This window comes from Leiobunum rupestre, chromosome 4, assembly GCF_980474605.1.
Source record: "Leiobunum rupestre chromosome 4, qqLeiRupe1.1.hap1, whole genome shotgun sequence".
Classification (NCBI taxonomy): domain Eukaryota; kingdom Metazoa; phylum Arthropoda; class Arachnida; order Opiliones; family Sclerosomatidae; genus Leiobunum; species Leiobunum rupestre.
The window spans coordinates 67,172,833-67,199,363 of record NC_143387.1 but is presented as its reverse complement, the minus strand read 5'-3'; the positions used below and the strand labels follow the sequence as shown (position 1 = coordinate 67,199,363).

The 26,531-nt window shown below is 35.6% G+C and overlaps 1 protein-coding gene across 4 annotated transcripts in view; it reads left to right on the top strand.

The window, feature by feature from the left end:
- The window catches only part of cpx (synaptic transmission protein complexin), a 287,995-nt gene that overhangs the window by 244,592 nt on the left and 16,872 nt on the right, over window positions 1-26,531 (top strand). Inside the window, exon 1 of one of the 4 annotated variants that reach the window (XM_090173974.1) lies at window positions 9,491-9,737. The exons of 2 other annotated variants lie outside the window; for them this stretch is intronic. In XM_090173974.1, coding sequence (XP_090030100.1) covers window positions 9,725-9,737 — 13 coding nt within the window. In that variant the 5' untranslated portion in view covers window positions 9,491-9,724. Of the gene's footprint in view, window positions 1-9,490; window positions 9,738-9,886; window positions 10,013-26,531 lie in introns of those variants that run through there. One more of the 4 variants, XM_090173975.1, reaches the window with a different exon arrangement.

Sequence of the window (26,531 nt, the reverse complement as noted above, 5' to 3'; positions counted from 1 at the left end):
AAAATCTTGGGTTTTCATGCAAACTTGCTAAGAAATTCCATCTTCGGCTCGGCTTTTAAAATAATATTCTTGCAAAAATCTTGGGTTTTCATGCAAACTTGCTAAGAAATTCCATCTTCGGCTCGGCTTTTAAAATAATATTCTTGCAAAAATCTTGGGTTTTCATGCAAACTTGCTAAGAAATTCCATCTTCGGCTCGGCTTTTAAAATAATATTCTTGCAAAAATCTTGGGTTTTCTGGCAAACTTGCTAAGAAATTCCATCTTCGGCTCGGCTTTTAAAATAATATTCTTGCAAAAATCTTGGGTTTTCATGCAAACTTGCTAAGAAATTCCATCTTCGGCTCGGCTTTTAAAATAATATTCTTGCAAAAAATCTTGGGTTTTCATGCAAACTTGCTAAGAAATTCCATCTTCGGCTCGGCTTTTAAAATAATATTCTTGCAAGAAATCTTAGGTTTTCTGGCAAACTTGCTAAGAAATTCCATCTTCGGCTCGGCTTTTAAAATAATATTCTTGCAAAAATCTTGGGTTTTCTGGCAAACTTGCTAAGAAATTCCATCTTCGGCTCGGCTTTTAAAATAATATTCTTGCAAAAATCTTGGGTTTTCATGCAAACTTGCTAAGAAATTCCATCTTCGGCTCGGCTTTTAAAATAATATTCTTGCAAGAAATCTTAGGTTTTCTGGCAAACTTGCTAAGAAATTCCATCTTCGGCTCGGCTTTTAAAATAATATTCTTGCAAAAATCTTGGGTTTTCATGCAAACTTGCTAAGAAATTCCATCTTCGGCTCGGCTTTTAAAATAATATTCTTGCAAAAATCTTGGGTTTTCATGCAAACTTGCTAAGAAATTCCATCTTCGGCTCGGCTTTTAAAATAATATTCTTGCAAAAATCTTGGGTTTTCATGCAAACTTGCTAAGAAATTCCATCTTCGGCTCGGCTTTTAAAATAATATTCTTGCAAAAATCTTGGGTTTTCTGGCAAACTTGCTAAGAAATTCCATCTTCGGCTCGGCTTTTAAAATAATATTCTTGCAAAAATCTTGGGTTTTCATGCAAACTTGCTAAGAAATTCCATCTTCGGCTCGGCTTTTAAAATAATATTCTTGCAAAAATCTTGGGTTTTCATGCAAACTTGCTAAGAAATTCCATCTTCGGCTCGGCTTTTAAAATAATATTCTTGCAAAAATCTTGGGTTTTCATGCAAACTTGCTAAGAAATTCCATCTTCGGCTCGGCTTTTAAAATAATATTCTTGCAAAAATCTTGGGTTTTCTGGCAAACTTGCTAAGAAATTCCATCTTCGGCTCGGCTTTTAAAATAATATTCTTGCAAAAATCTTGGGTTTTCATGCAAACTTGCTAAGAAATTCCATCTTCGGCTCGGCTTTTAAAATAATATTCTTGCAAGAAATCTTAGGTTTTCTGGCAAACTTGCTAAGAAATTCCATCTTCGGCTCGGCTTTTAAAATAATATTCTTGCAAAAATCTTGGGTTTTCTGGCAAACTTGCTAAGAAATTCTGTAATCGGCTCCGCTTTTAAAATAATATTCTTGCAAAAATCTTGGGTTTTCATGCAAACTTGCTAAGAAATTCCATCTTCGGCTCGGCTTTTAAAATAATATTCTTGCAAAAATCTTGGGTTTTCATGCAAACTTGCTAAGAAATTCCATCTTCGGCTCGGCTTTTAAAATAATATTCTTGCAAAAATCTTGGGTTTTCATGCAAACTTGCTAAGAAATTCCATCTTCGGCTCGGCTTTTAAAATAATATTCTTGCAAAAATCTTGGGTTTTCATGCAAACTTGCTAAGAAATTCCATCTTCGGCTCGGCTTTTAAAATAATATTCTTGCAAAAATCTTGGGTTTTCATGCAAACTTGCTAAGAAATTCCATCTTCGGCTCGGCTTTTAAAATAATATTCTTGCAAAAATCTTGGGTTTTCATGCAAACTTGCTAAGAAATTCCATCTTCGGCTCGGCTTTTAAAATAATATTCTTGCAAAAATCTTGGGTTTTCATGCAAACTTGCTAAGAAATTCCATCTTCGGCTCGGCTTTTAAAATAATATTCTTGCAAAAATCTTGGGTTTTCATGCAAACTTGCTAAGAAATTCCATCTTCGGCTCGGCTTTTAAAATAATATTCTTGCAAGAAATCTTAGGTTTTCTGGCAAACTTGCTAAGAAATTCCATCTTCGGCTCGGCTTTTAAAATAATATTCTTGCAAAAATCTTGGGTTTTCTGGCAAACTTGCTAAGAAATTCCATCTTCGGCTCGGCTTTTAAAATAATATTCTTGCAGAAATCTTAGGTTTTCATGCAAACTTGCTAAGAAATTCCATCTTCGGCTCGGCTTTTAAAATAATATTCTTGCAAAAATCTTGGGTTTTCATGCAAACTTGCTAAGAAATTCCATCTTCGGCTCGGCTTTTAAAATAATATTCTTGCAAGAAATCTTAGGTTTTCTGGCAAACTTGCTAAGAAATTCCATCTTCGGCTCGGCTTTTAAAATAATATTCTTGCAAAAATCTTGGGTTTTCTGGCAAACTTGCTAAGAAATTCCATCTTCGGCTCGGCTTTTAAAATAATATTCTTGCAAGAAATCTTAGGTTTTCTGGCAAACTTGCTAAGAAATTCCATCTTCGGCTCGGCTTTTAAAATAATATTCTTGCAAAAATCTTGGGTTTTCTGGCAAACTTGCTAAGAAAATCTATCTTCGGCTCGGCTTTTAAAATAATATTCTTGCAAAAATCTTGGGTTTTCATGCAAACTTGCTAAGAAATTCCATCTTCGGCTCGGCTTTTAAAATAATATTCTTGCAAAAATCTTGGGTTTTCATGCAAACTTGCTAAGAAATTCCATCTTCGGCTCGGCTTTTAAAATAATATTCTTGCAAAAATCTTGGGTTTTCATGCAAACTTGCTAAGAAATTCCATCTTCGGCTCGGCTTTTAAAATAATATTCTTGCAAAAATCTTGGGTTTTCATGCAAACTTGCTAAGAAATTCCATCTTCGGCTCGGCTTTTAAAATAATATTCTTGCAAAAATCTTGGGTTTTCATGCAAACTTGCTAAGAAATTCCATCTTCGGCTCGGCTTTTAAAATAATATTCTTGCAAAAATCTTGGGTTTTCATGCAAACTTGCTAAGAAATTCCATCTTCGGCTCGGCTTTTAAAATAATATTCTTGCAAAAATCTTGGGTTTTCATGCAAACTTGCTAAGAAATTCCATCTTCGGCTCGGCTTTTAAAATAATATTCTTGCAAAAATCTTGGGTTTTCATGCAAACTTGCTAAGAAATTCCATCTTCGGCTCGGCTTTTAAAATAATATTCTTGCAAAAATCTTGGGTTTTCATGCAAACTTGCTAAGAAATTCCATCTTCGGCTCGGCTTTTAAAATAATATTCTTGCAAAAATCTTGGGTTTTCATGCAAACTTGCTAAGAAATTCCATCTTCGGCTCGGCTTTTAAAATAATATTCTTGCAAGAAATCTTAGGTTTTCTGGCAAACTTGCTAAGAAATTCCATCTTCGGCTCGGCTTTTAAAATAATATTCTTGCAAAAATCTTGGGTTTTCTGGCAAACTTGCTAAGAAATTCCATCTTCGGCTCGGCTTTTAAAATAATATTCTTGCAAAAATCTTGGGTTTTCATGCAAACTTGCTAAGAAATTCCATCTTCGGCTCGGCTTTTAAAATAATATTCTTGCAAGAAATCTTAGGTTTTCTGGCAAACTTGCTAAGAAATTCCATCTTCGGCTCGGCTTTTAAAATAATATTCTTGCAAAAATCTTGGGTTTTCATGCAAACTTGCTAAGAAATTCCATCTTCGGCTCGGCTTTTAAAATAATATTCTTGCAAAAATCTTGGGTTTTCATGCAAACTTGCTAAGAAATTCCATCTTCGGCTCGGCTTTTAAAATAATATTCTTGCAAGAAATCTTAGGTTTTCTGGCAAACTTGCTAAGAAATTCCATCTTCGGCTCGGCTTTTAAAATAATATTCTTGCAAGAAATCTTAGGTTTTCTGGCAAACTTGCTAAGAAATTCCATCTTCGGCTCGGCTTTTAAAATAATATTCTTGCAAAAATCTTGGGTTTTCATGCAAACTTGCTAAGAAAATCTATCTTCGGCTCGGCTTTTAAAATAATATTCTTGCAAAAATCTTGGGTTTTCATGCAAACTTGCTAAGAAATTCCATCTTCGGCTCGGCTTTTAAAATAATATTCTTGCAAAAATCTTAGGTTTTCTGGCAAACTTGCTAAGAAATTCCATCTTCGGCTCGGCTTTTAAAATAATATTCTTGCAAAAATCTTGGGTTTTCATGCAAACTTGCTAAGAAATTCCATCTTCGGCTCGGCTTTTAAAATAATATTCTTGCAAAAATCTTGGGTTTTCATGCAAACTTGCTAAGAAATTCCATCTTCGGCTCGGCTTTTAAAATAATATTCTTGCAAGAAATCTTAGGTTTTCTGGCAAACTTGCTAAGAAATTCCATCTTCGGCTCGGCTTTTAAAATAATATTCTTGCAAAAATCTTGGGTTTTCTGGCAAACTTGCTAAGAAATTCCATCTTCGGCTCGGCTTTTAAAATAATATTCTTGCAAGAAATCTTAGGTTTTCTGGCAAACTTGCTAAGAAATTCCATCTTCGGCTCGGCTTTTAAAATAATATTCTTGCAAAAATCTTGGGTTTTCTGGCAAACTTGCTAAGAAAATCTATCTTCGGCTCGGCTTTTAAAATAATATTCTTGCAAAAATCTTGGGTTTTCATGCAAACTTGCTAAGAAATTCCATCTTCGGCTCGGCTTTTAAAATAATATTCTTGCAAAAATCTTAGGTTTTCTGGCAAACTTGCTAAGAAATTCCATCTTCGGCTCGGCTTTTAAAATAATATTCTTGCAAAAATCTTGGGTTTTCATGCAAACTTGCTAAGAAATTCCATCTTCGGCTCGGCTTTTAAAATAATATTCTTGCAAAAATCTTGGGTTTTCATGCAAACTTGCTAAGAAATTCCATCTTCGGCTCGGCTTTTAAAATAATATTCTTGCAAGAAATCTTAGGTTTTCTGGCAAACTTGCTAAGAAATTCCATCTTCGGCTCGGCTTTTAAAATAATATTCTTGCAAAAATCTTGGGTTTTCTGGCAAACTTGCTAAGAAATTCCATCTTCGGCTCGGCTTTTAAAATAATATTCTTGCAAGAAATCTTAGGTTTTCTGGCAAACTTGCTAAGAAATTCCATCTTCGGCTCGGCTTTTAAAATAATATTCTTGCAAAAATCTTGGGTTTTCTGGCAAACTTGCTAAGAAAATCTATCTTCGGCTCGGCTTTTAAAATAATATTCTTGCAAAAATCTTGGGTTTTCATGCAAACTTGCTAAGAAATTCCATCTTCGGCTCGGCTTTTAAAATAATATTCTTGCAAAAATCTTAGGTTTTCTGGCAAACTTGCTAAGAAATTCCATCTTCGGCTCGGCTTTTAAAATAATATTCTTGCAAAAATCTTGGGTTTTCATGCAAACTTGCTAAGAAATTCCATCTTCGGCTCGGCTTTTAAAATAATATTCTTGCAAAAATCTTGGGTTTTCATGCAAACTTGCTAAGAAATTCCATCTTCGGCTCGGCTTTTAAAATAATATTCTTGCAAAAATCTTGGGTTTTCTGGCAAACTTGCTAAGAATATCTATCTTCGGCTCGGCTTTTAAAATAATATTCTTGCAAAAATCTTGGGTTTTCATGCAAACTTGCTAAGAAATTCCATCTTCGGCTCGGCTTTTAAAATAATATTCTTGCAAAAATCTTGGGTTTTCATGCAAACTTGCTAAGAAATTCCATCTTCGGCTCGGCTTTTAAAATAATATTCTTGCAAAAATCTTGGGTTTTCATGCAAACTTGCTAAGAAATTCCATCTTCGGCTCGGCTTTTAAAATAATATTCTTGCAAGAAATCTTAGGTTTTCTGGCAAACTTGCTAAGAAATTCCATCTTCGGCTCGGCTTTTAAAATAATATTCTTGCAAAAATCTTGGGTTTTCTGGCAAACTTGCTAAGAAATTCTGTAATCGGCTCGGCTTTTAAAATAATATTCTTGCAAAAATCTTGGGTTTTCATGCAAACTTGCTAAGAAATTCCATCTTCGGCTCGGCTTTTAAAATAATATTCTTGCAAAAATCTTGGGTTTTCATGCAAACTTGCTAAGAAATTCCATCTTCGGCTCGGCTTTTAAAATAATATTCTTGCAAAAATCTTGGGTTTTCATGCAAACTTGCTAAGAAATTCCATCTTCGGCTCGGCTTTTAAAATAATATTCTTGCAAAAATCTTGGGTTTTCATGCAAACTTGCTAAGAAATTCCATCTTCGGCTCGGCTTTTAAAATAATATTCTTGCAAAAATCTTGGGTTTTCATGCAAACTTGCTAAGAAATTCCATCTTCGGCTCGGCTTTTAAAATAATATTCTTGCAAAAATCTTGGGTTTTCATGCAAACTTGCTAAGAAATTCCATCTTCGGCTCGGCTTTTAAAATAATATTCTTGCAAAAATCTTGGGTTTTCATGCAAACTTGCTAAGAAATTCCATCTTCGGCTCGGCTTTTAAAATAATATTCTTGCAAAAATCTTGGGTTTTCATGCAAACTTGCTAAGAAATTCCATCTTCGGCTCGGCTTTTAAAATAATATTCTTGCAAAAATCTTGGGTTTTCATGCAAACTTGCTAAGAAATTCCATCTTCGGCTCGGCTTTTAAAATAATATTCTTGCAAAAATCTTGGGTTTTCATGCAAACTTGCTAAGAAATTCCATCTTCGGCTCGGCTTTTAAAATAATATTCTTGCAAAAATCTTGGGTTTTCATGCAAACTTGCTAAGAAATTCCATCTTCGGCTCGGCTTTTAAAATAATATTCTTGCAAAAATCTTGGGTTTTCATGCAAACTTGCTAAGAAATTCCATCTTCGGCTCGGCTTTTAAAATAATATTCTTGCAAAAATCTTGGGTTTTCATGCAAACTTGCTAAGAAATTCCATCTTCGGCTCGGCTTTTAAAATAATATTCTTGCAAAAATCTTGGGTTTTCATGCAAACTTGCTAAGAAATTCCATCTTCGGCTCGGCTTTTAAAATAATATTCTTGCAAAAATCTTGGGTTTTCATGCAAACTTGCTAAGAAATTCCATCTTCGGCTCGGCTTTTAAAATAATATTCTTGCAAAAATCTTGGGTTTTCATGCAAACTTGCTAAGAAATTCCATCTTCGGCTCGGCTTTTAAAATAATATTCTTGCAAAAATCTTGGGTTTTCATGCAAACTTGCTAAGAAATTCCATCTTCGGCTCGGCTTTTAAAATAATATTCTTGCAAAAATCTTGGGTTTTCATGCAAACTTGCTAAGAAATTCCATCTTCGGCTCGGCTTTTAAAATAATATTCTTGCAAAAATCTTGGGTTTTCATGCAAACTTGCTAAGAAATTCCATCTTCGGCTCGGCTTTTAAAATAATATTCTTGCAAAAATCTTGGGTTTTCATGCAAACTTGCTAAGAAATTCCATCTTCGGCTCGGCTTTTAAAATAATATTCTTGCAAAAATCTTGGGTTTTCATGCAAACTTGCTAAGAAATTCCATCTTCGGCTCGGCTTTTAAAATAATATTCTTGCAAAAATCTTGGGTTTTCATGCAAACTTGCTAAGAAATTCCATCTTCGGCTCGGCTTTTAAAATAATATTCTTGCAAAAATCTTGGGTTTTCATGCAAACTTGCTAAGAAATTCCATCTTCGGCTCGGCTTTTAAAATAATATTCTTGCAAAAATCTTGGGTTTTCATGCAAACTTGCTAAGAAATTCCATCTTCGGCTCGGCTTTTAAAATAATATTCTTGCAAGAAATCTTAGGTTTTCTGGCAAACTTGCTAAGAAATTCCATCTTCGGCTCGGCTTTTAAAATAATATTCTTGCAAGAAATCTTAGGTTTTCTGGCAAACTTGCTAAGAAAATCTATCTTCGGCTCGGCTTTTAAAATAATATTCTTGTAAGATATCTTGGGTTTTCTTGCAAACTTTTATAGAAATTATAACCTTTTCACTTGATTGGCGATACCAGCGGTAAGCTACTCATTTCATATTCGGGCCCACAAGCTACTCATTTCATATTCGGGCCCACAAGCTACTCATTTCATATTCGGGCCCACAAGCTACTCATTTCATATTCGGGCCCACAAGCTACTCATTTCATATTCGGGCCCACAAGCGACTCGAAGGACCCCATAAGTTAAATCTTCAAGTTCATTTCGTCATAATTTACATAATAACAATAAGTACTTGTTAATTTCCTTACCGAACCTTTTTTCGACCCTGACAGTCTCGCCCCAGCTTCCACTTGGACTCGCAACCGAACTTGGTAGTAGCATATTTCGACACTAGGGGGCTCTGTACTGAACACTAAACCTTGATTGCGCAATAGCTCTAAAAATCAGTTCGATGATAATTTTTGCTAATTGTCATACTTAACGTTATTCTGATACATAAGCTTTGTTGAAAAGAATACCAATTTATGAGGGTCCCATAATTGAGAAAAGGTATTAGCCTATACCTAAAATTATCGTGGGCGTCGTCACTAACTGACTCACCTTTTCAAATAAAGTTACCGCCAGAATTCTAGCCAACTTAACGCCCGTCTAATCTAATAAAATTCTCGTAATGAATAGCGGATTTTTTTAAAAGTAGGCTACAAATTCTGTGACCCCGGTAGCATTTTATAACCTAATTTGTCTTTCATATTAGGACTAAATTTTAACTTAAATGATACGAAAATTGACCTTAAATGTTTATTTTTTACTGTATACTTTCATTGAGTGTTTACTATTTTTAAATTCGTTTTGGTGTACTATAACCTACCCTTAGCCCCGCTACTCCGTAGGGTGGAATTTACCATGAAGCACAGTGCCTAGGGCCTAGGAAAAAGCTATTAAGACTTACGTCGCGGAGGTAAGAGAAAAATTCACGTTTTTAGCCAAAAATTCGGGAAAAGTTGCCAGGGCCTAGGGACACTGAAAAACCTTACGTACGATGTAATCAAGTGACTACACTCTACACACCAGTCGTAAAATGTGTCGTTGCGTATTACTCGCCACATCCGCGTGTATGTGTGTGTGCAACTTTATTTTCCAAATTTCCTTTGCTCGTTCCTTTCCATCGATTTGGAAGGTCCCTCTTAAAAGTTAAGCGTCGCTGTAGCCGGCACGCGGGATTTTTGGGAGCACCCCCCCCCCTGGTTTCCTTCCCCCTGCAGCGTACACTTCTTCCTTGATTAGGGAGGGGGGCACGTGGAAAGGGGGTCGCGTGGGGAACCACTTTGAGCGTGTTCCCCAAAACTACGTCGCTTTCGGGCCGGGTCGATATAAGGGCGGGGGGGCACGGAAGGTCCCCCCCTCTCTCTACCCCGTTACGACAACGACGAGCGCTGCGCCCCTAGCGAGAAATCTTTCCCGCATAGTCCCGCAGTGAAGCCGAAATCGTAGGGACCGTCGGGGGTGTGGGGATATATCCTTTCCCGTGTATACCCATTTCTTACTCCTTTTAACCATACCACTCTCTCACTCTCCCCCGCGCTCAGAATTATATATTTTTATTATATCTATTCTTGGTTGTATATCTATTTTTGGTAATATTATACTTGTCCGCATTAAAACTATGGGCCGGTCAAACCCGCTTTAGTTTGACGTTTGTAAATAAATAAATAAGTAAGCTATGGACCTTTTAGGTGAGTTTTGATTCCGTTTAAATCTAGCTTAGAAAAAAATTCTAATTATATCTAGTTTTATCTCTTAGCTATTATTATCATCTTCTTTTTCCTTTCAATCTAATTTTTTCTTTAATTTTTTACCGTTTTATATTTAATATATTTATTCGAACGTTTATGCGCATGCGTTAATATCTAATTCCTATTTCTCTCTGTTCTTCCTTTTTATATCTATACGACTATGGCCTGCAAACACCGTCCCAATAACTTAAAATAACCTGCCATTTAATAATAACGTAAGTTCCGGTTTTCATTGTATTCTCTCTCGCTAGCGTCAAACATTTTACGCATTCTGAATTTATACGAATCACGAGTCCTACTATACCCTCCTTTTTAGGCTGATATTAAAATTGGGGTTTACTTTTAGTTTAGAGGGGAAACAAATATTTAAGGGAATAGTCCGTGTTTGTACGCGTCACGCTTAAAACCAAACGTTTGCCGTGTAAATTTTATAGTGTGTGACGTATTACTGAGAAACGAATATTGCAATGGCGTAAATAGGAGCCACGCGGGACCTACGACGTGGCTGGTCCCCGTGTATAAGCCCCCTCCCGCCCCCAAATTCGTTTCCGTTTAAAAAAAAACTAATTTCGCGGCCAGGCCTCCAAAAACTTTGATTACCGCGGGCTATCCAATCTGCATTCTGCATCCTTATAACTACTAAAATTGACCCGCAAACGCTTGATTATTTTAAGTAAACTAAAGTGGTATTTTTGGCTTAGTTCCGGTTAATTCGTTGAATTCATACTGTAGTGGAGAATAAACCAAATAAAAGCTTGTAACGCGTCCCTTATGTCCGGAAAACCCCAAAATTGCGCTCTTAAATATTCCGTTTTTTATTCTTTTATTGATTTTTCCGCTAACTGTATTTTAATGTTTCGGATCGGTGGCTACCGATTGCTATATTTGTGTGTATTCGTGGAATCATTTTCACACATAATTTATAATATGGCATCGACCTAACAGTAGGAATTGTGTAGGAAAATTTTAGATATGCCTAGTCTTAAATAGGTATTATCTTGGAAATTCTGCGGCTGTTTAGTATTTTTATCGACGTAATTGTTAAAATATCATTTTTTATCATTTACCATTTTGTAGCAAATATTATTTAGATATATGTTTACCAAGTCTTAAATAGATATTCTTTCTTAGCTTTCTTATTGACTTAGCAGTTAAAATATAATTATTTATCACGCAGTTAAAATATCATTATTTATCACGCAGTTAAAATATCATTATTTATCACGCAGTTAAGATATCATTATTTATCACGCAGTTAAGATATCATTAATTTTTAAATAATTAAAATATCATTATTTATTAAATAGTTAAAATATCATTATTTATTAAATAGTTAAAATATCATTATTTATCATTTACATAGTAAAATGTTATTTAGATACCAAATCTTAAAGAGATGTTCTTTCATAAATATCGTTATTTATCATTTACAATATTATCTACATAATTTATCATTTGAAACTATGTAGCAATTATTATGATGTAGATATGCCCAGTCTGTAATATAAATTGTCTTAGTATTTTTATCGACCCAGTAGTTAAAATATCATTAATTATCATTTACAATTCCGCAGCAAATATTATTTAGATATTATTTATTAGTATTTTGTTTTTATCATTCTAGCTGTTAAAATAGCATTATTTAATATTTATCATTTACAATCTTATCCTCATTATTTATCATTTGAAACTATGTAGCAAAAATTATTTATATATGCCCAGTCTGTAATATAAATTGTCTTAAATTTTCATCGACCTAGTAGTTAAAATATCATTATTTATCATTTACAATTCTGCAGCAAATATTCTTTAGATATTAATTATTATTATTTTTTTATCATCCTTGCTGTTAAAATATCATTATTTATCATTTACCACTCTGCAGCAAATAATATTAAGATATTAATTATTAGTATTTTTTTATCATCCTAGCTGTTAAAATATCATTATTTATCATTTTCAATCTTATCTAAATTATTTATCATTTGAAACTATGTAACAAATATTATTATTTATATATGCCCAGTCTGTAATATAAATTATGTCTTAAATGCAAATATTATTTAGATATTCATTATTGGTATTTTTTTTTATCATCCTAGCCGTTAAAATATCATTATTTATCATTTGAAACAATGTAGCAAATATTATTATTTCGACATGCCAAGTCTGAAATAGAAATTTGGTCGCCAACTCTCTTTAGTATTTCTTTCGCGATAGAGATTGTTCCGAACTAAGTTTGTGGTCTTTTTACGGTGGTGTTTTTGTTCGTGCTTCTCCAGCAACGGTTCCTCATCGTTGTCCAAGTAATTACCGAAAGCATGTTCGGCGAATCTAGACATGTTCGATTGGCGGCTCTCCCTCCCTCCGCGGATTTGTTTTCCCATTTCCTTTCCAAATCAGTTGAAATTGTGTTTACTGTTATCTCCTCTCTATAAACTCCGCCTTCGAAAGCAACGCCACCTATATCGATAATCAATCAAAGAATCTCTACAAAAATATTTAAGTTTTCAACTTTAAATATTACCTTTTTTTTTTAAAATTTATTGAAACGGGCGATTGTAAGACCCTTTTCAGAAGAGGCTTACAAATCCGGTCTTAGACTTCGTTTTAGTAAACATCAGGTATTTTTTCATAATAAATTATATATGAAAAAAAGTCTGGTTTACTAAAACCTGTTTTTTAAGCTTCGCCTGAAAAGGCTATAGGCGTATAAAGTAAGAAAATACGTTTGTCCTGAGCGGTTTACGGCCAATTTCGAGTTACATTTTTGCAGGGATTGAATGTAAAACTTTGGTAGTGGTGTAACTCCGAATATATCCAGATCAGACCAGGTTCTAGGTCGTAACTATATTTTGAACTTTGGAACTATGACCCGAGTAATTTAAAGTCACAGTTCAAGCCATATAAATGTTAATCGAATAATAATTGCATCGATCTTAAATTGTATTTAAATCAATTTTTAAACGTTTTATTGGACACTCCAATAGGCGCTTCCGTAAAATTTAATTTAATTACAGCGGATAAATTCTGGTGGCGCCATCATTTGTCTGTTAATGAAAACTTTCAAGGTTCCTTTTAAATATTCATAATAGTTCGTAAAATATTGAATATTTTTACTAAATATGAATTTAATGAAAACCTTCGAAGCTCTTATTCGTAATAATTCGTAAAATATTGAATATTTTAGGTAAATACTTATTTACGAAGCACCTTCAAAGTTTATGAAAGCTGACAACAGATGTCGCGTCAGTCGAATTTTAAATGAAACTATCCGCATTTATACGGAGGTAATTTCTCTATGGCAGGGTTGGATATAAGTATTCTTAGTTTTGGGAATGAATCAAGTTGGCAGTTGACAAAGAGCTGCTTGTTCCATTTTTCACCGGTGCGCGTCACTTGTGTTGCCAAAATTTTAGCCTAAGCGATGGGCCTTTAGAATATCAGAAACGCTTATTATTCAATAGCAGATCCAAGAATATCTCCCTCTCCCATCGCGCTAAATTACAATCTTCCAAACACGCCATTTCGTACGGGTATTTATGAAACAGCCTTCAAAATAGCTTGTTACGCTGATTACCTATTATTATCGATTTAACAAAACCCCTTCGATTAGGAATTTTTTCACCCCAAAAGAACGATATCACGAACAGTACGAGAAGCGGTGAGTCTTAAAACATCGTATCTTCAAAAAGCCTAGCTATGAGAAAGTTAAGTTTCATATCTTTTCACTATAATAAAAAATTAAAGACAACGAATTAGTCTTGCGCATAAGCGTTTTTAAAATTTTTAATAATGAAAAACTCAATAATCACGAACCCCCGACAAATTTATAACATAAACGTTTTAAATTATTAAAAGAGCAAATTTACTCCCAAAAATCTTAGCTTTATTTCAAACGATTTATTTGAAATACCGTAACTTTTAACGAGACATAATATAAATGTTAATAATAATATAATTTAAATTATTTGTTAGTCTTAAAGGCCTAGGATTTATTCCGCCCGTTTTCCTTAAAGTTTTCTTCCCGCCGCGCAAATATCCTGGTGGTAGGCCAACCGCAGAACACGTTGGCCTACCACCAGGATATTTGCGCGGCGGGAAGAAAACTTTAAGGGAAAACTGGCGGAAGAAATCCTAGGCCTTTAAGTTATCTTTTCGTCCTAAAACTAAAATATTATATTCCTATTCTCTTAAATATCGCAAAATCTATTGTTCTTAATATAAAATAACGTGAATTATGGAAAGCTCATTCCTTATTACATTAGACAATGTTTTTATAACTTCCATAAGTAACATAAAATCCCTAAGTATGACACTTATGAAATTTTACGCTCGCTATCAGTTTTCTTCTGAAAACGCTACAATGTTCTTATAATCGTAAAAGGGTGAATAACCTCACCAGGGAATAAAAAGCTTCCATCAATGCTCCCTAGTGGGGCCACAGTCTAGAATTTAGAAGAAAATCCTGAAAAATTGGAATTTTTTTACAACATTTTAAACTATCTTTGCTAGGTTTAAATTCCGTTAAATATCCCGAAATGTATTATTAGTTAGATAAAATTCAGTGTATTATTGTAAAACAAAAAACCCTTTGTACCCTAGAAAATGTTCGAAACAGAGTTACTACGTTTTTAACCTCGGATAACGTAATGGTAACCAGGGGCTAATAGCGGTTTTTTTCTCTCGTGAATCCTTCTTCTTTTTGGTGAATCACGTTTTATGGGACCCAAATCGTGCTGTCGGCCCCTCTTAAGAATGTGAAAAGTAGCAGATGAAAGGAAAACCTATCATATTTTTCCCTCTCACTTTTAAATTATCGGGCATGTGAGAGTAGCTCCCACGCTCAATTTAACAAATAATACTTGGCGGGGGAAAGTATCGTTCGTTTTCCCCCCATACCTCCTCGCCGTTTTTTCTATTTTTCATTCCGAAGAATCCCACGCCTTTTTCTTGTCCATTCCGAAAGCAACACACCCTCGTTCTCATCCAATATTCTCAGAGGATTATTTCGATCCTTTTTATATACACCTATCCTAGTTCGGGAATTTTCAAAGAATATTTATATACGCCAATAGACAGTTGGAAATTGACAAAAGTATATATCTTATCTTAACAAATATACCTTCTAAGGGATTAAAATGAGTGCCTATTTCTCGTCAAATCGGGTTTACACTGGTTCGCGGTTGACAATTTGCCGTTTACCAATGCAAAATGTTACTTGACACGGCGTAGGGATATTAATATTTCCTTACAAAGAAAAATTTTATGTACTTCTTATATACCGAATTAACTTGCTACAATTCAGCTACTGAAACGACTGTATCGAAACCTACCTTTAGAATTCCGGACCTTTGAAAGGGTGGGCCCTATACGAAGTCTTCTGGTAGGCCTCTAATGTACCATTTCATGTTTTTTTCTAAATTAACTGTAAGGAAACCTTCTTTTAGAATCCGGACCCTTCGAAAGCTCGGGCCCTAGGCAAAGTCTTCTAACCAGCCCCCTATGTGAAATGTTTTCCAGGGACCCCAGAGGTCCTAAAATTCCTAAAAATCCTATATTTTCCAAAATGTCCTATAACATCCTATATTTTTAGCAAAATCCCCCAAAAGTCCCATAAAATCCTATAATATTGATATTTTGCCCATTTCAAATCCAGCCATTCACAAGGATTTTCGATTTTGTTCAAAGTATATGAGATATGAAATTTCCCAAAAGAAGACGTTGCACTACCCATTCGATTTGCCATGTTTTCGACAACTTAAAACAACAATAAGATTTTTTACTTTTTTTACCCAAACTTTGTTACCATTTTACCCCAAAAATGATTAATTTTACCCAAACTTGATGAAATTTAACTAAATGTGGTCCAAATTACCCATTTCGTGATTTAAAAAAAAAATTGTAGCTAGGACCCTGTGAAACCGAGAAAATACCATGCTTTTTTAAAGGGAGATTTTTTTGTTTTAAGTGGTCAAAAATATTTTCGGTTGCCATGGCAAATCGAATGGGTAGTGCAACGTCTCCTCGGATACTCTCCTTGTCAGTTAAATTGCTAGATAAATTCCTATACCAAGTCATTCTAGTCTATACTTTTGCTATTGTTAAAGGCCTAGGATTTCTTCTGCCTGTTTTCCTTTAAGTTTTCTTCCCGCCACGCAAATATCCTGGTGGTAGGCCAACGTGTTCTGCGGTTAACCTACCACCAGGATATTTGCGTGGCGGGAAGAAAAATTAAAGGAAAACAGGCAGAAGAAATCCTAGGCCTTTAACATGGTTATCTACTAGTATATTTTTGTGATAAAATGCTTAAATAGTTTCTATTTTTTAAGTGAAAATCAAAGATTTATTTCATTAAATATAGATTTTGTTTTTAAATGCATAAAGTTGGTAAATGAAATAGCATATATAGTCCTATAAAATCCTATAATTTTGTGAAAATAGTCCTATAAAATCCTATATTTTTAGAAATATAATCCTATTTTTCCTAAAACAAATATTTAAGATTTGAGTGGGGGTTCTGGTTTTTCCTAAATAACTAAAAGGAAATTTACCTCTACAATCCGGCCCTAGGAAAATGCATTGTCAGTAACGCGCCACCGGTAATAAAAGTCAGCGTTGATATACCCACAATTCCATAGTGTAAATTATTCAAGATAATGAACGGGTCTTGAAATTGGTTGCTAACAAAATTCTCCTTAGAAAAATTATTCTCAGTTTTCGCACCAATTTCAATAACTAGCGGTGCAATTACTTCCGGTATTGCATTTTTAATTTCCTTAAAATCACCAATAATCCGTCTGATGAAATGTCGTGTTTTATGGGAGAAGAAGTATATTAGAAAAGGTTTAAAACAGAAACTCTTTGAAGCTACACCGCGTTATTATTTTTAGGTTACGATACACTAAACTTTTATAACCTAATAAAAAATTGGATTTTTTCAAACGGATCTTTTTGCGGTTAGATCTTTGGCTTAAAGCAAAGCTAAAAATCTCGTCGGATTCTTAAGAAATTTCCCCATAAAATATGTAGAATAGCACCGAAAAGTGTCTTTAAATTTTCTCTTACTTTATTGAAGAACCAAAAACCAGAGAAATCGTTCCAAGCATTAGGGAAGCAGCTTATAATTTTTGTTTTGAACCTGCTTATCTAAATTTTATACAGTGTTCATACAGACCTAGGAGGAGCCGGGTTCGATCCCAGCTTGTGGCCCTAGGTGAAAACTTGGAACAACTCCTTAAGCGTTGAGTTTGCAAGTACTCCCCCCACTGGTTTAAGGGGTTTCCCCCCTAGCTCTTCGGTTTCCCCTTCCATAAAATCTTGCTGAGGTTAACGGTAATAGGGAGCTGTTGGCTCACGTGGCATTAAGGGCTTACCACCACCCTCCTAAGCATTGTAACCCGGCCACCTGAATTAATGGCTTTAAAAGTCGCTAGATGACTTAGGCCCAAGGTGGATTATTATTTTTAATTTAAATTTATTTTTCTAAAAATTAGGGAAATTTGTGGGTTTTGCGTTAAAGAGGACAAATTTACAGGAATAAGTTTTTCTTATTAGATAACACCTTAGTTTTTATTGATGTTATCTTTAAACATTGGGTGCTCTTGCACCTGGATTTATCATTGGGAAAACATGGATATCAGATAAATTTTTAAAGGATTTATGGTCATAAGTAACAAAATGAAATAAGTATGACAATACTTTTTGGCCAAAATCTGATTCTGATAATGACAGTTTGTTTCTCCAGTGATCATATAAACGTGGCTAAGTACTCGCAACTGTTGAGTTATTGCTAGTGTTTGGTCGGCGATGCCAGGTCCATCTAAGCCGCTAACCATTTTTGAGGGGTCAGCCTACGCTTATTGGAAATTGAAACGCTTTCAAAATTTTAAATGGCGCTTGATTTAGCCAAATAGTTTTAAATTGTTGTCATACTTGTGGCATTACGTTGCGCATGGTAATATACAAATACAGCGTTTTAAAATAAAAATATTTACTTTTTGAACTTCTGAGATAATAGAAAATCTAATATTTTTTTAAATTGATAAAGTTTATTTAATATCAACCAGATAAAGACTATGAGCTATAATTCAGTTTTCTCTTTAGTTTTATGGTGCAAAAGAACATTATTTTTGGGGTGGATGAAGGGGCTCAAAGAAGTGCCCGTTGGGGGGGGGGAGCGATAGATCAGCTCACGTTCCGATTCCGCACGTTCGCCATCTGGCGACGCGTGCCCTAACGAAACAATTGAAATAAATGGCTGACACTGGAGAAAGGCGAAGTTTTATAGAAATGGCCCCTTTTAACGGTTATTACCGCGCTCCCTGCCGCCCGAAAAATATATCTTTATTTTTTTGCTGAAAGAGGTCTACTTCTTTCCCCCGGCCCCTCCCCCCTCTCTGGCTTTTATTTTGATAAAGTGTCTCGGATATCGAAAGATTCCACGGCTCTGTTCTTTTCACTTCCTGACTTTCATGGGAGTATTTATTTCGCTTCGTGGCTCGCTAATTCGCTTATCATAGGCTATAAATTATGTTACCGTCTAACGATCGTATTGCTATTAACTCTTATAGACTCTTAAATTTTAATAACATTGTAGATATATAAGTTTTTAAATATACGCCATTTTAGAATTTTTTACCCTGGAAAATAAGACGTCTAATTTTGGCCTACTAGCGCCTGTAAAAGTGTTCCACACGCAATACACAAGTGTCCAGGGTGAAGCTATTTTACAGAAATTAGCGTACTATCGCCATCTGGTCCATTGAATTGGGAATAATACTGCTAGAATTACAATTACGATTTCGGTTGCCATGGTTACGCGGGACCTATTCTGATAAGACTGTACGAAATTCATCTTTATAATCAGGTGGTAGCGCCATCTATATTTTGTTTAGTTATATGGCTAAAAATAAATAATTATTAGCTAACTTGAGTTAAAAAGGATCGTGTTGACAGAATAAAATTATTTTTAAACAACTTCAAAGGTTTGTTTGTTACGAGTAATCATACATTTCAATTTCGCATCAGATTCCCGAAAAAATTCAATTGCAATATAGTTGCCACCTTTAGAGACAGATGCCGCCACGGTAGAACGATAAAGTTGATAAAGTCTCCTTATTGAACGAAATTGGTCCCGCGCTAATATAATGTTGTACTAGTAAATTCGTTAGACGGTATTTATAAAACCGGGCTTCGACTCCTTTTAGTAAACCAAAATTAATTTTCATACTTAATTTTCTTAAATTCCGTTTTAAAAGCGTAGTCTGAAAAAAGGTATTACCCGAACTATTCCCAAGTTCACAATTAGAGCGAATATGACGTCTTATTTGAAACACGTCCAACCCGTGCCAGAATAAAAATAGATTCTCCAAGAATTTATATCGTTGCTGCCAATTACCCTTAAATAAATCAAATCAGTTTGGTATATTAATTGGCTCACTATAACTGACGTGTTCCGAAGCGATTGAAGCACGCACCGGTGAAGAATTTCCTTCCCCCTCTGGTGTCAGGGAAAATTACGAACGTGATATCGGCGGACTGTCTCAGTGTTCCGAGTAGGAAAATGCCAGCTGGAAAATAGTGGAATTTATGGCCAATAAATATTTTTACCACAGAAAATTATAAAATAGTAATAGTAGATTTCAGATTTGGGCAACTCAAGGCAAATTTATATATATGCATAGAAATGCTCAGATTCTAATTAACATTAGAATAGTCTGTTAATTTGTAAGTTCGGTGTAAATCAAGACATTTTTACGGTAAACTTCTTAAAAATTTAATTCCAAATTAACTTTTTTAAGCTTTGAAATGCAACTTTTCTTTATTAGCCACTATTTGCCACTTTTGGCCAATTTTACACTTTTTGCCACTGGCTTGGACTTTCCTCCAAAAAGGTGACTTTTTAGCAACACTGGACCGTAGAAATAAATGCATTCTTCGTACCTCTAGGAAGGTGAATGATCCATAATAATACTAAGCACGATAGTCGAATTGCGCGTTGGGGTTATCCACCCTAAAGCTACAAAAACGATCAAAGCTTTCATTCTGTCTATCAATCACGAAATTAATCCTGTTCTTTTAAGGGGTTCCGAATCATTTTTATCGACACAAGCAGATACAAAATCCGAATGAGGAGGATACCGATATCGTTCGTTTTATCTTCGGGGCTGGTAATTCCCCCTCTGAAAAGGATTTTAAGTGATCGGTGCGGTTTATGTTATACGTACCGGAGAGAGAGTTGGAGGCGAGCTAGTGACGGGTCCTGATGCGGTCATTTGTCACGCCTATCCGAGCTTCTTCTCATTTTTCAACTCCAGGGTCCCCCCCCCCCGCCCGCACCGAAGTGACCCCGCGACAAAACGCGACGTGGGCTCCTGCCCCACCATTCTCTTCTCGCCCCCGGCCACATTTGATCATTTGGCGGACAAGGGTAAAAATGGTTCTTTGTCCGCGCGGCTCTGGATGGGCTGATGACTCGGCTAAAACAGGGTTCCTGCCTCCCCGAACCCCGAACCCGATCGACTAAATCGTTTTAAGCGAACGGCGCTTAACGACTGCGAGCACTCCCCCTCTCCACCGACATGTGCAAAATGTATATACGTCAGTTTTTTATTACCTTCCATTTTCGGAACAGACTTAACGTCTAAAATTGCTAGTTTCGGTTAACTGTGTGTATCTTGAAACCTATTTTCTTTTGTCAAATTGTACGGGCAAAATATTTCAATTATCATTCTTGGAAAGAACGTATTTTGGTGAACGAGAACCTACGAGTCTTATTTTTCAGGCTATCTGTAACCTAAGCTCCTCACTCAATCTCCAATTGTAGTATCAACTCCCATTGTAGAGCGCCACCTAGTATCGAGGAGCTGATCGCTTCGAGTATGATGTCGATTGTACGCGAGGCCACCTTATCCATAAGGCAGACTAGGTCAACGAAACCTTTAGTCGAAATTAAGGCCAACGAATGTTTAAAAAGACGGTAAATGAGAGATTTTTGCCCAAGGCCTACTGAAGGGTTAAAACGGCCCTGTTGTACGTCACTCCAATTAGTTGGCCACCAAACCTGTCTAGCTAATTGGCAGTGAATCAAGCAGTGTGAACAGCTAATCATTTGGTGGAACAACGCCCCACATTTTTCGGTTAGGTGACCGGTTACTGTGGGTTGTATACTATTGGACCGAGTCCCGTTCGACCGAATCCCATTGAACCGAAAAGTATTTTCGTTTATAGCCCAGCAAGGCGGGATTCGGTTTAATGGGAAATTTAAATCTGGTTCGTTTTCACTTCGGGTAGGTTAGTTCAGGTTGGGTTAAGTTAGGTTTGGTTAGTTCCGGTTGGGTTTGGTTGGGTTGGTTTGGGTTAGATATGGTAGGCAACTATTTCACGTCGGGTCTTATCAAGGTTATTTTCAAAAATATCGAATTTCAAAGGAAAAGGTCTAAAAATACACATCGGTAAGAAATAATAAATATTTAAGACATATAGTTTAGTCCAAATTAGATAAACTATCGTCACGTAACCTACGATATATAAAAATGTATCACTAACGGTATATTGAATGAAAACCGCGCAAAACGCGGTTTTCGGTCGATTGGAATTCGGATGAATGGTACATTCGGACGAATGGGATTTCGGTCCAATGGTCTACAATCATTTTTGTTTGAAATTCAAGCAATGACGAAAAAAAATACGAAAAATCCCATTGGAGGAAGCTAAATATTTGCAATTGTGGCGATATTGAAACCCACAAATATTCAATATAAACTCGTTGTTTTGTTTCAATGTGTGACAACCTAGGTATATCGGATATGAACAACTAATTTGGCACCAATAAAATGGCATAGTCTGAACGGTAATTTAGTGTGGAAATTTGTTTTGTTATCCACCCAAGTGTGGTATTCTCCGGAAAGACGCACACGCAAGGGTCACATATCTTAGCACCCAAAATATATATTATCCAAATAGTCGGACGCCAATTTGTCTACAAGGAATCGTGCATCGTAAAATCTGGCAACCAATGTTCGTGTGCCGATTGGTTTGAGACTGGTATCAATTGAAGTTAATTTCTTAATTTGACATAATTATCTCGGTAAAAATGTCGTACCCAAGTGGGTAGTCACTTTAGGAAATCACTGGAAATCTAAGAAACTAGTGGAAATCACTAAGAAACTAGTGGAAATCACCGAGAATATAGTGTAAATCACCGAGAATATAGTGGAAATCACCGATAAACTAGTGGAAATCACCGAGAATATAGTGTAAATCACCGAGAATCTAGTAGAAATCATCGATAAATTAGTGGAAATCACCGATAAACTTGTGTTTATCACCGATAATCTAGAGGAAATCACCGATAATTTAGCGGAAATCACCGGGAATCTAGTGGAAATCACCGAGAAACTAGTGGAAATCACCGAGAAACTAGTGGAATTAATCGATAAATTAGTGGAAATCACCGAGAAATAAGTGGAAATCACCGAGAAATAAGTGTAAATCACCGAGAAACTAGTGGAAAACACCGAGAAACTAGTGGAAAACACCGAGAAACTAGTGGAAATCACCGATAAACTAGTGGAAATCACAGAGAAACCTTTGGAAATCACCGAAAAAAATTTGGAAATAACCGAAAATGTTTTGGAAATCACCGAGAATCTAGTGGAAATCACCGAGAATCTAGTGGAAATCACCGAGACTCTAGTGGAAATCACCGAGAATCTAGTGGAAATCACCGAGAAACTAGTGGAAATCACCGAGAAACTAGTGGAAATCACCGAGAAACTAGTGGAAATCACCGAGAATCTAGTGGAAATCACCGAGAATCTAGTGGAAATCACCGAGAATCTAGTGGAAATCACCGAGAAACTAGTGGAAATCACCGAGAAACTAGTGGAAATCACCGAGAAACTAGTGGAAATCACCGAGAAACTAGTGGAAATCACCGAGAAACCTTTGGAAATCACCGAGAAACCTTTGGAAATCACCGATAAACTTTTGGAAATCACAGAGAATCTAGTGGAAATCACCGAGAATCTAGTGGAAATCACCGAGAAACTTGTGGAAATCACCAAATGTTTTTCTAAAATCAGTAATCAGGTGTAATATTTAACAAGTGACTGCCCCTTCGATCGCGCCGTATGTCAGTTTCCAAAAAAAAAATTATAATCCAAACTCGGGAATTTCTTCGATGAATAAACAATGCGCTCGAGAAAGTTGTTGTTTTAAATTTTTATATAAAGATATCATTAATATTTTGTGTATAGCCTCGACTTTTTGTTCGAAAATTTGAAATATAAAATATGTATGTCGAAATATCTGGGTGCCATGTAAACGTGACTATTCCTGGCATAGTTATTATTCCATCAACGTCAATGCGATATCGAATCATATGGAATCCACGTATCCTTTTACGTCGCCGGAAGTAGTGTAGAGCCAATCATTTGTTCCGTAACTCGTCGATAACGCTTGTCATCTAAGAAAACCACGTTTTATGTAGCTCATAATTTATTGACGATTTCTTGTCCTTTTTTCAGCGGAAAGGTGACAGTTATTCGTAGAATTTCTATCGCTTTGCTCTCTTTTTCCGCAAGATGTCACGATTTTCTCTATTTCTAGATTCTTCCCGTTGTTCAAAGAACGTATTTACCTTTTGATAGAACTATATCGTATATATCTTACGTATCCAAATATAAATGAAACGTGTATCTTGGCAATCTCGATGCAGTTTCCAGATTTCAGAAATTTCGATTCTAACCGAAGCGTACCTGTTTACAGGGATTTTATCGAAACGTGTACTCTATCGCGGTAAAAAGTAGTTCTCTTCTTTTTAAGGCTTTAATAAGGCCAACACTAAACTTGTAAACGATTAAAAATGAGTTCTACTCGGTTATTGATTACTATAGCTATAATATTTTAGATATCATCAAATATTCTGATCTAAAGGCATTTAGAAGAAAATTATATATTAAATAAAGGGGCTCTTTAATTCAAGTGTTTTCAAGCTCATTTATTTCCTCGATTAAAAAAGTTAACTAATTTTCTTTTATTGAAATTTTGGCGTTGACAGTGGCGCACCCAGGATTTTTTCGGGCGGGGGGATAAAAACTAAAGTTAAATATTAGTAGATTTCAGAGAGAGATGGTTTGACCGAATTTTTCCATAGTATAGATTTAATAAATTCAATGACGACTATAGATGTCGGTAGCGTCGCCTTGGAGCCCTTATGAATGTTTTAATACTTACAGCGAAATAGAGCCGCTACGTTAGAGAGTGGGAAAATCGGAGTCGTTCAAAAATATCCCTAAAAACGCTGAATATACCAATCTTAGTTGTAAATTGTAAATAGAATCTAACATTTTAAACTTTATTTAAAATATTTTATTTTTTCGGGGGGGTTGACACCCCTCTGTGTGCGCCACTGGGAGTTGAGACGATTTAAAGCCTGGCTCCCGATTTCCCTCGTTCTCGAAGAGTAAGCTTCTCCCCATATCTTTCGCGCTCTAACATGGGGAGAACCCCGAGGTGTTTATTGCCAATTTGGTTCCAAGTCGGCCGTAATGTAGACCTTTTGGGAAATTTCATATCTCATATAGGTCTACATTACGGCCGACTTTGGACAAAATCGGCAATAAACACCTCGGATACTCTCCCTTTGTAAGAGTAACCGCCTTCACCCTAAAAGTCAATCAAATCAGTTCGGTATATCTCATTGGTTCTCTTAAACTGACGTTTTCCGACGCGATTTGAGCGCACCCCTGTGACGTTTTTTTTCCTGTGTAGATGTGAGAATGTTAATTAAAAAAAGCCATACCCGCATGCAGTTCTCAAATTTGACATTTTCTGAGACGCGGGATTAGATGGTGGTCTTGGGCCCTTTTTATCCGCTCCGATTGCTTTAATTTGCGACATCGTTCACGTCCGCCGTTTCCGAGATAGCCCCGAGATAGAACGCCCTGCCCCCGGGGGTGGAGACAGTGCCCCCTTCTCTCGGAGTTAATTAGTGACCTCTCGAACGACACCTTTCGCGTCCCCCACCCAGGGCGTCACCTCAAATCGCTCGCCGACAAAATGCTCCCCGCATTTACCTCCGCGTACTTTGATGATCGTGGCCGCCGCAAATCCACGTTTAATCTTGACGAAATCGCCATTGAGCGCTCTTGTTAGGCGAGGCTAGTTTATATTCTGATTAAGTTTAGCGGAAGTTTATAATACAGGGTGACACGGGAAAGGCTTTGAAAATGTTATAGAAAAAATAGAAATTTTAGAGGCAAATTATAGAAAAATAAAGGAAATAAAATAGGCGAAATATAGGAAAATAAATAGGCCAAATATAGGAAATTAAATAGGCTAAATATAGGAAATTAAATAGGTGAAATATAGGAAAATATAGGAAACTAAATAGGCGAAATATAGGAAACTAAATAGATGAAATATAGTAAAATATAGGAAACTAAATAGGCGAAATATAGGAAACTAAATAGGCGAAATATAGGAAACTAAATAGGCGAAATATAGGAAACTAAATAGGCGAAATATAGGAAACTAAATAGGCGAAATATAGGAAACTAAATAGGCGAAATATAGGAAACTAAATAGGTGAAATATAGGAAAATATAGGAAACTAAATAGGCGAAATATAGGAAACTAAATAGGTGAAATATAGGAAACTAAATAGGTGAAATATAGGAAACTAAATAGGCGAAATATAGGAAACTAAATAGGCGAAATATAGGAAACTAAATAGGTGAAATATAGGAAAATATAGGATAGGCGAAATATAGGAAAATATAGGATAGGCGAAATATAGGAAACTAAATAGGCGAAATATAGGAAACTAAATAGGTGAAATATAGGAAAATAAAGGAAACTAAATAGGCGAAATATAGGAAACTAAATAGGCGAAATATAGGAAACTAAATAGGTAAAATATAGGAAACTGAATAAGTGAAATATAGGAAACCAAATAGGTGAAATATAGGAAACCAAATAGGTAAAATATAGGAAACCAAATAGGGCCTAAGTCATCAAGCGACTTTTGAAGCCTTTAATTCAGGTGGCCGGGTTAATATCTCCTACTTAAGAAGTATCCAACTATAGGCCACTAAAATGAAGCACCTACACAAGCTTCTGGCAATGACTAATTTTCTAGATTCCTTTATAGAAGCCCCTTATTTTGCGGGTGCTCGGCCACGTTGCAGGCCTTGAGAGGTTGTTATTCACGTCATTGAACCGAAACACTGCTTAACACTACGCCTGACGATTTAAAATGTACAAATAAATCTGCGTATGTAAAAACCATATTAACAGTTGTAAAAAAATGACTATTTGATTTCGGGCGTCTTAAAGCAACTCGGCTGTCCCATGGCAAAACCTTTTAACTAACACGATCGTAAATTTGAGATATTTGACTTTTTCAAAACCTAAGTTATAAGATCTTAACGTGGTTTTTAATGCGAAAATTATAAAATCCAAAACCATTTTTTAAGTCATAAATAGTTAAATATTTATGACTTTTACCTGAAACTTTTACAGTACTTTTGTACATGCCTTAGTAATACTGATGCGTAAAAATCTAATTTTTCACAAATTTGTTGGTTAGAAGGTTTTGCCATGGGGCAGCCGAACTGTCGGCTCTATCATTGCCACCTTAGAGGCGGCCATGAATCTATCCGATTCTTTGAAAAAAGCCACTTTACTGGAGATTGAAATGCCATCTATTAATGGCAAAGGAAGCTA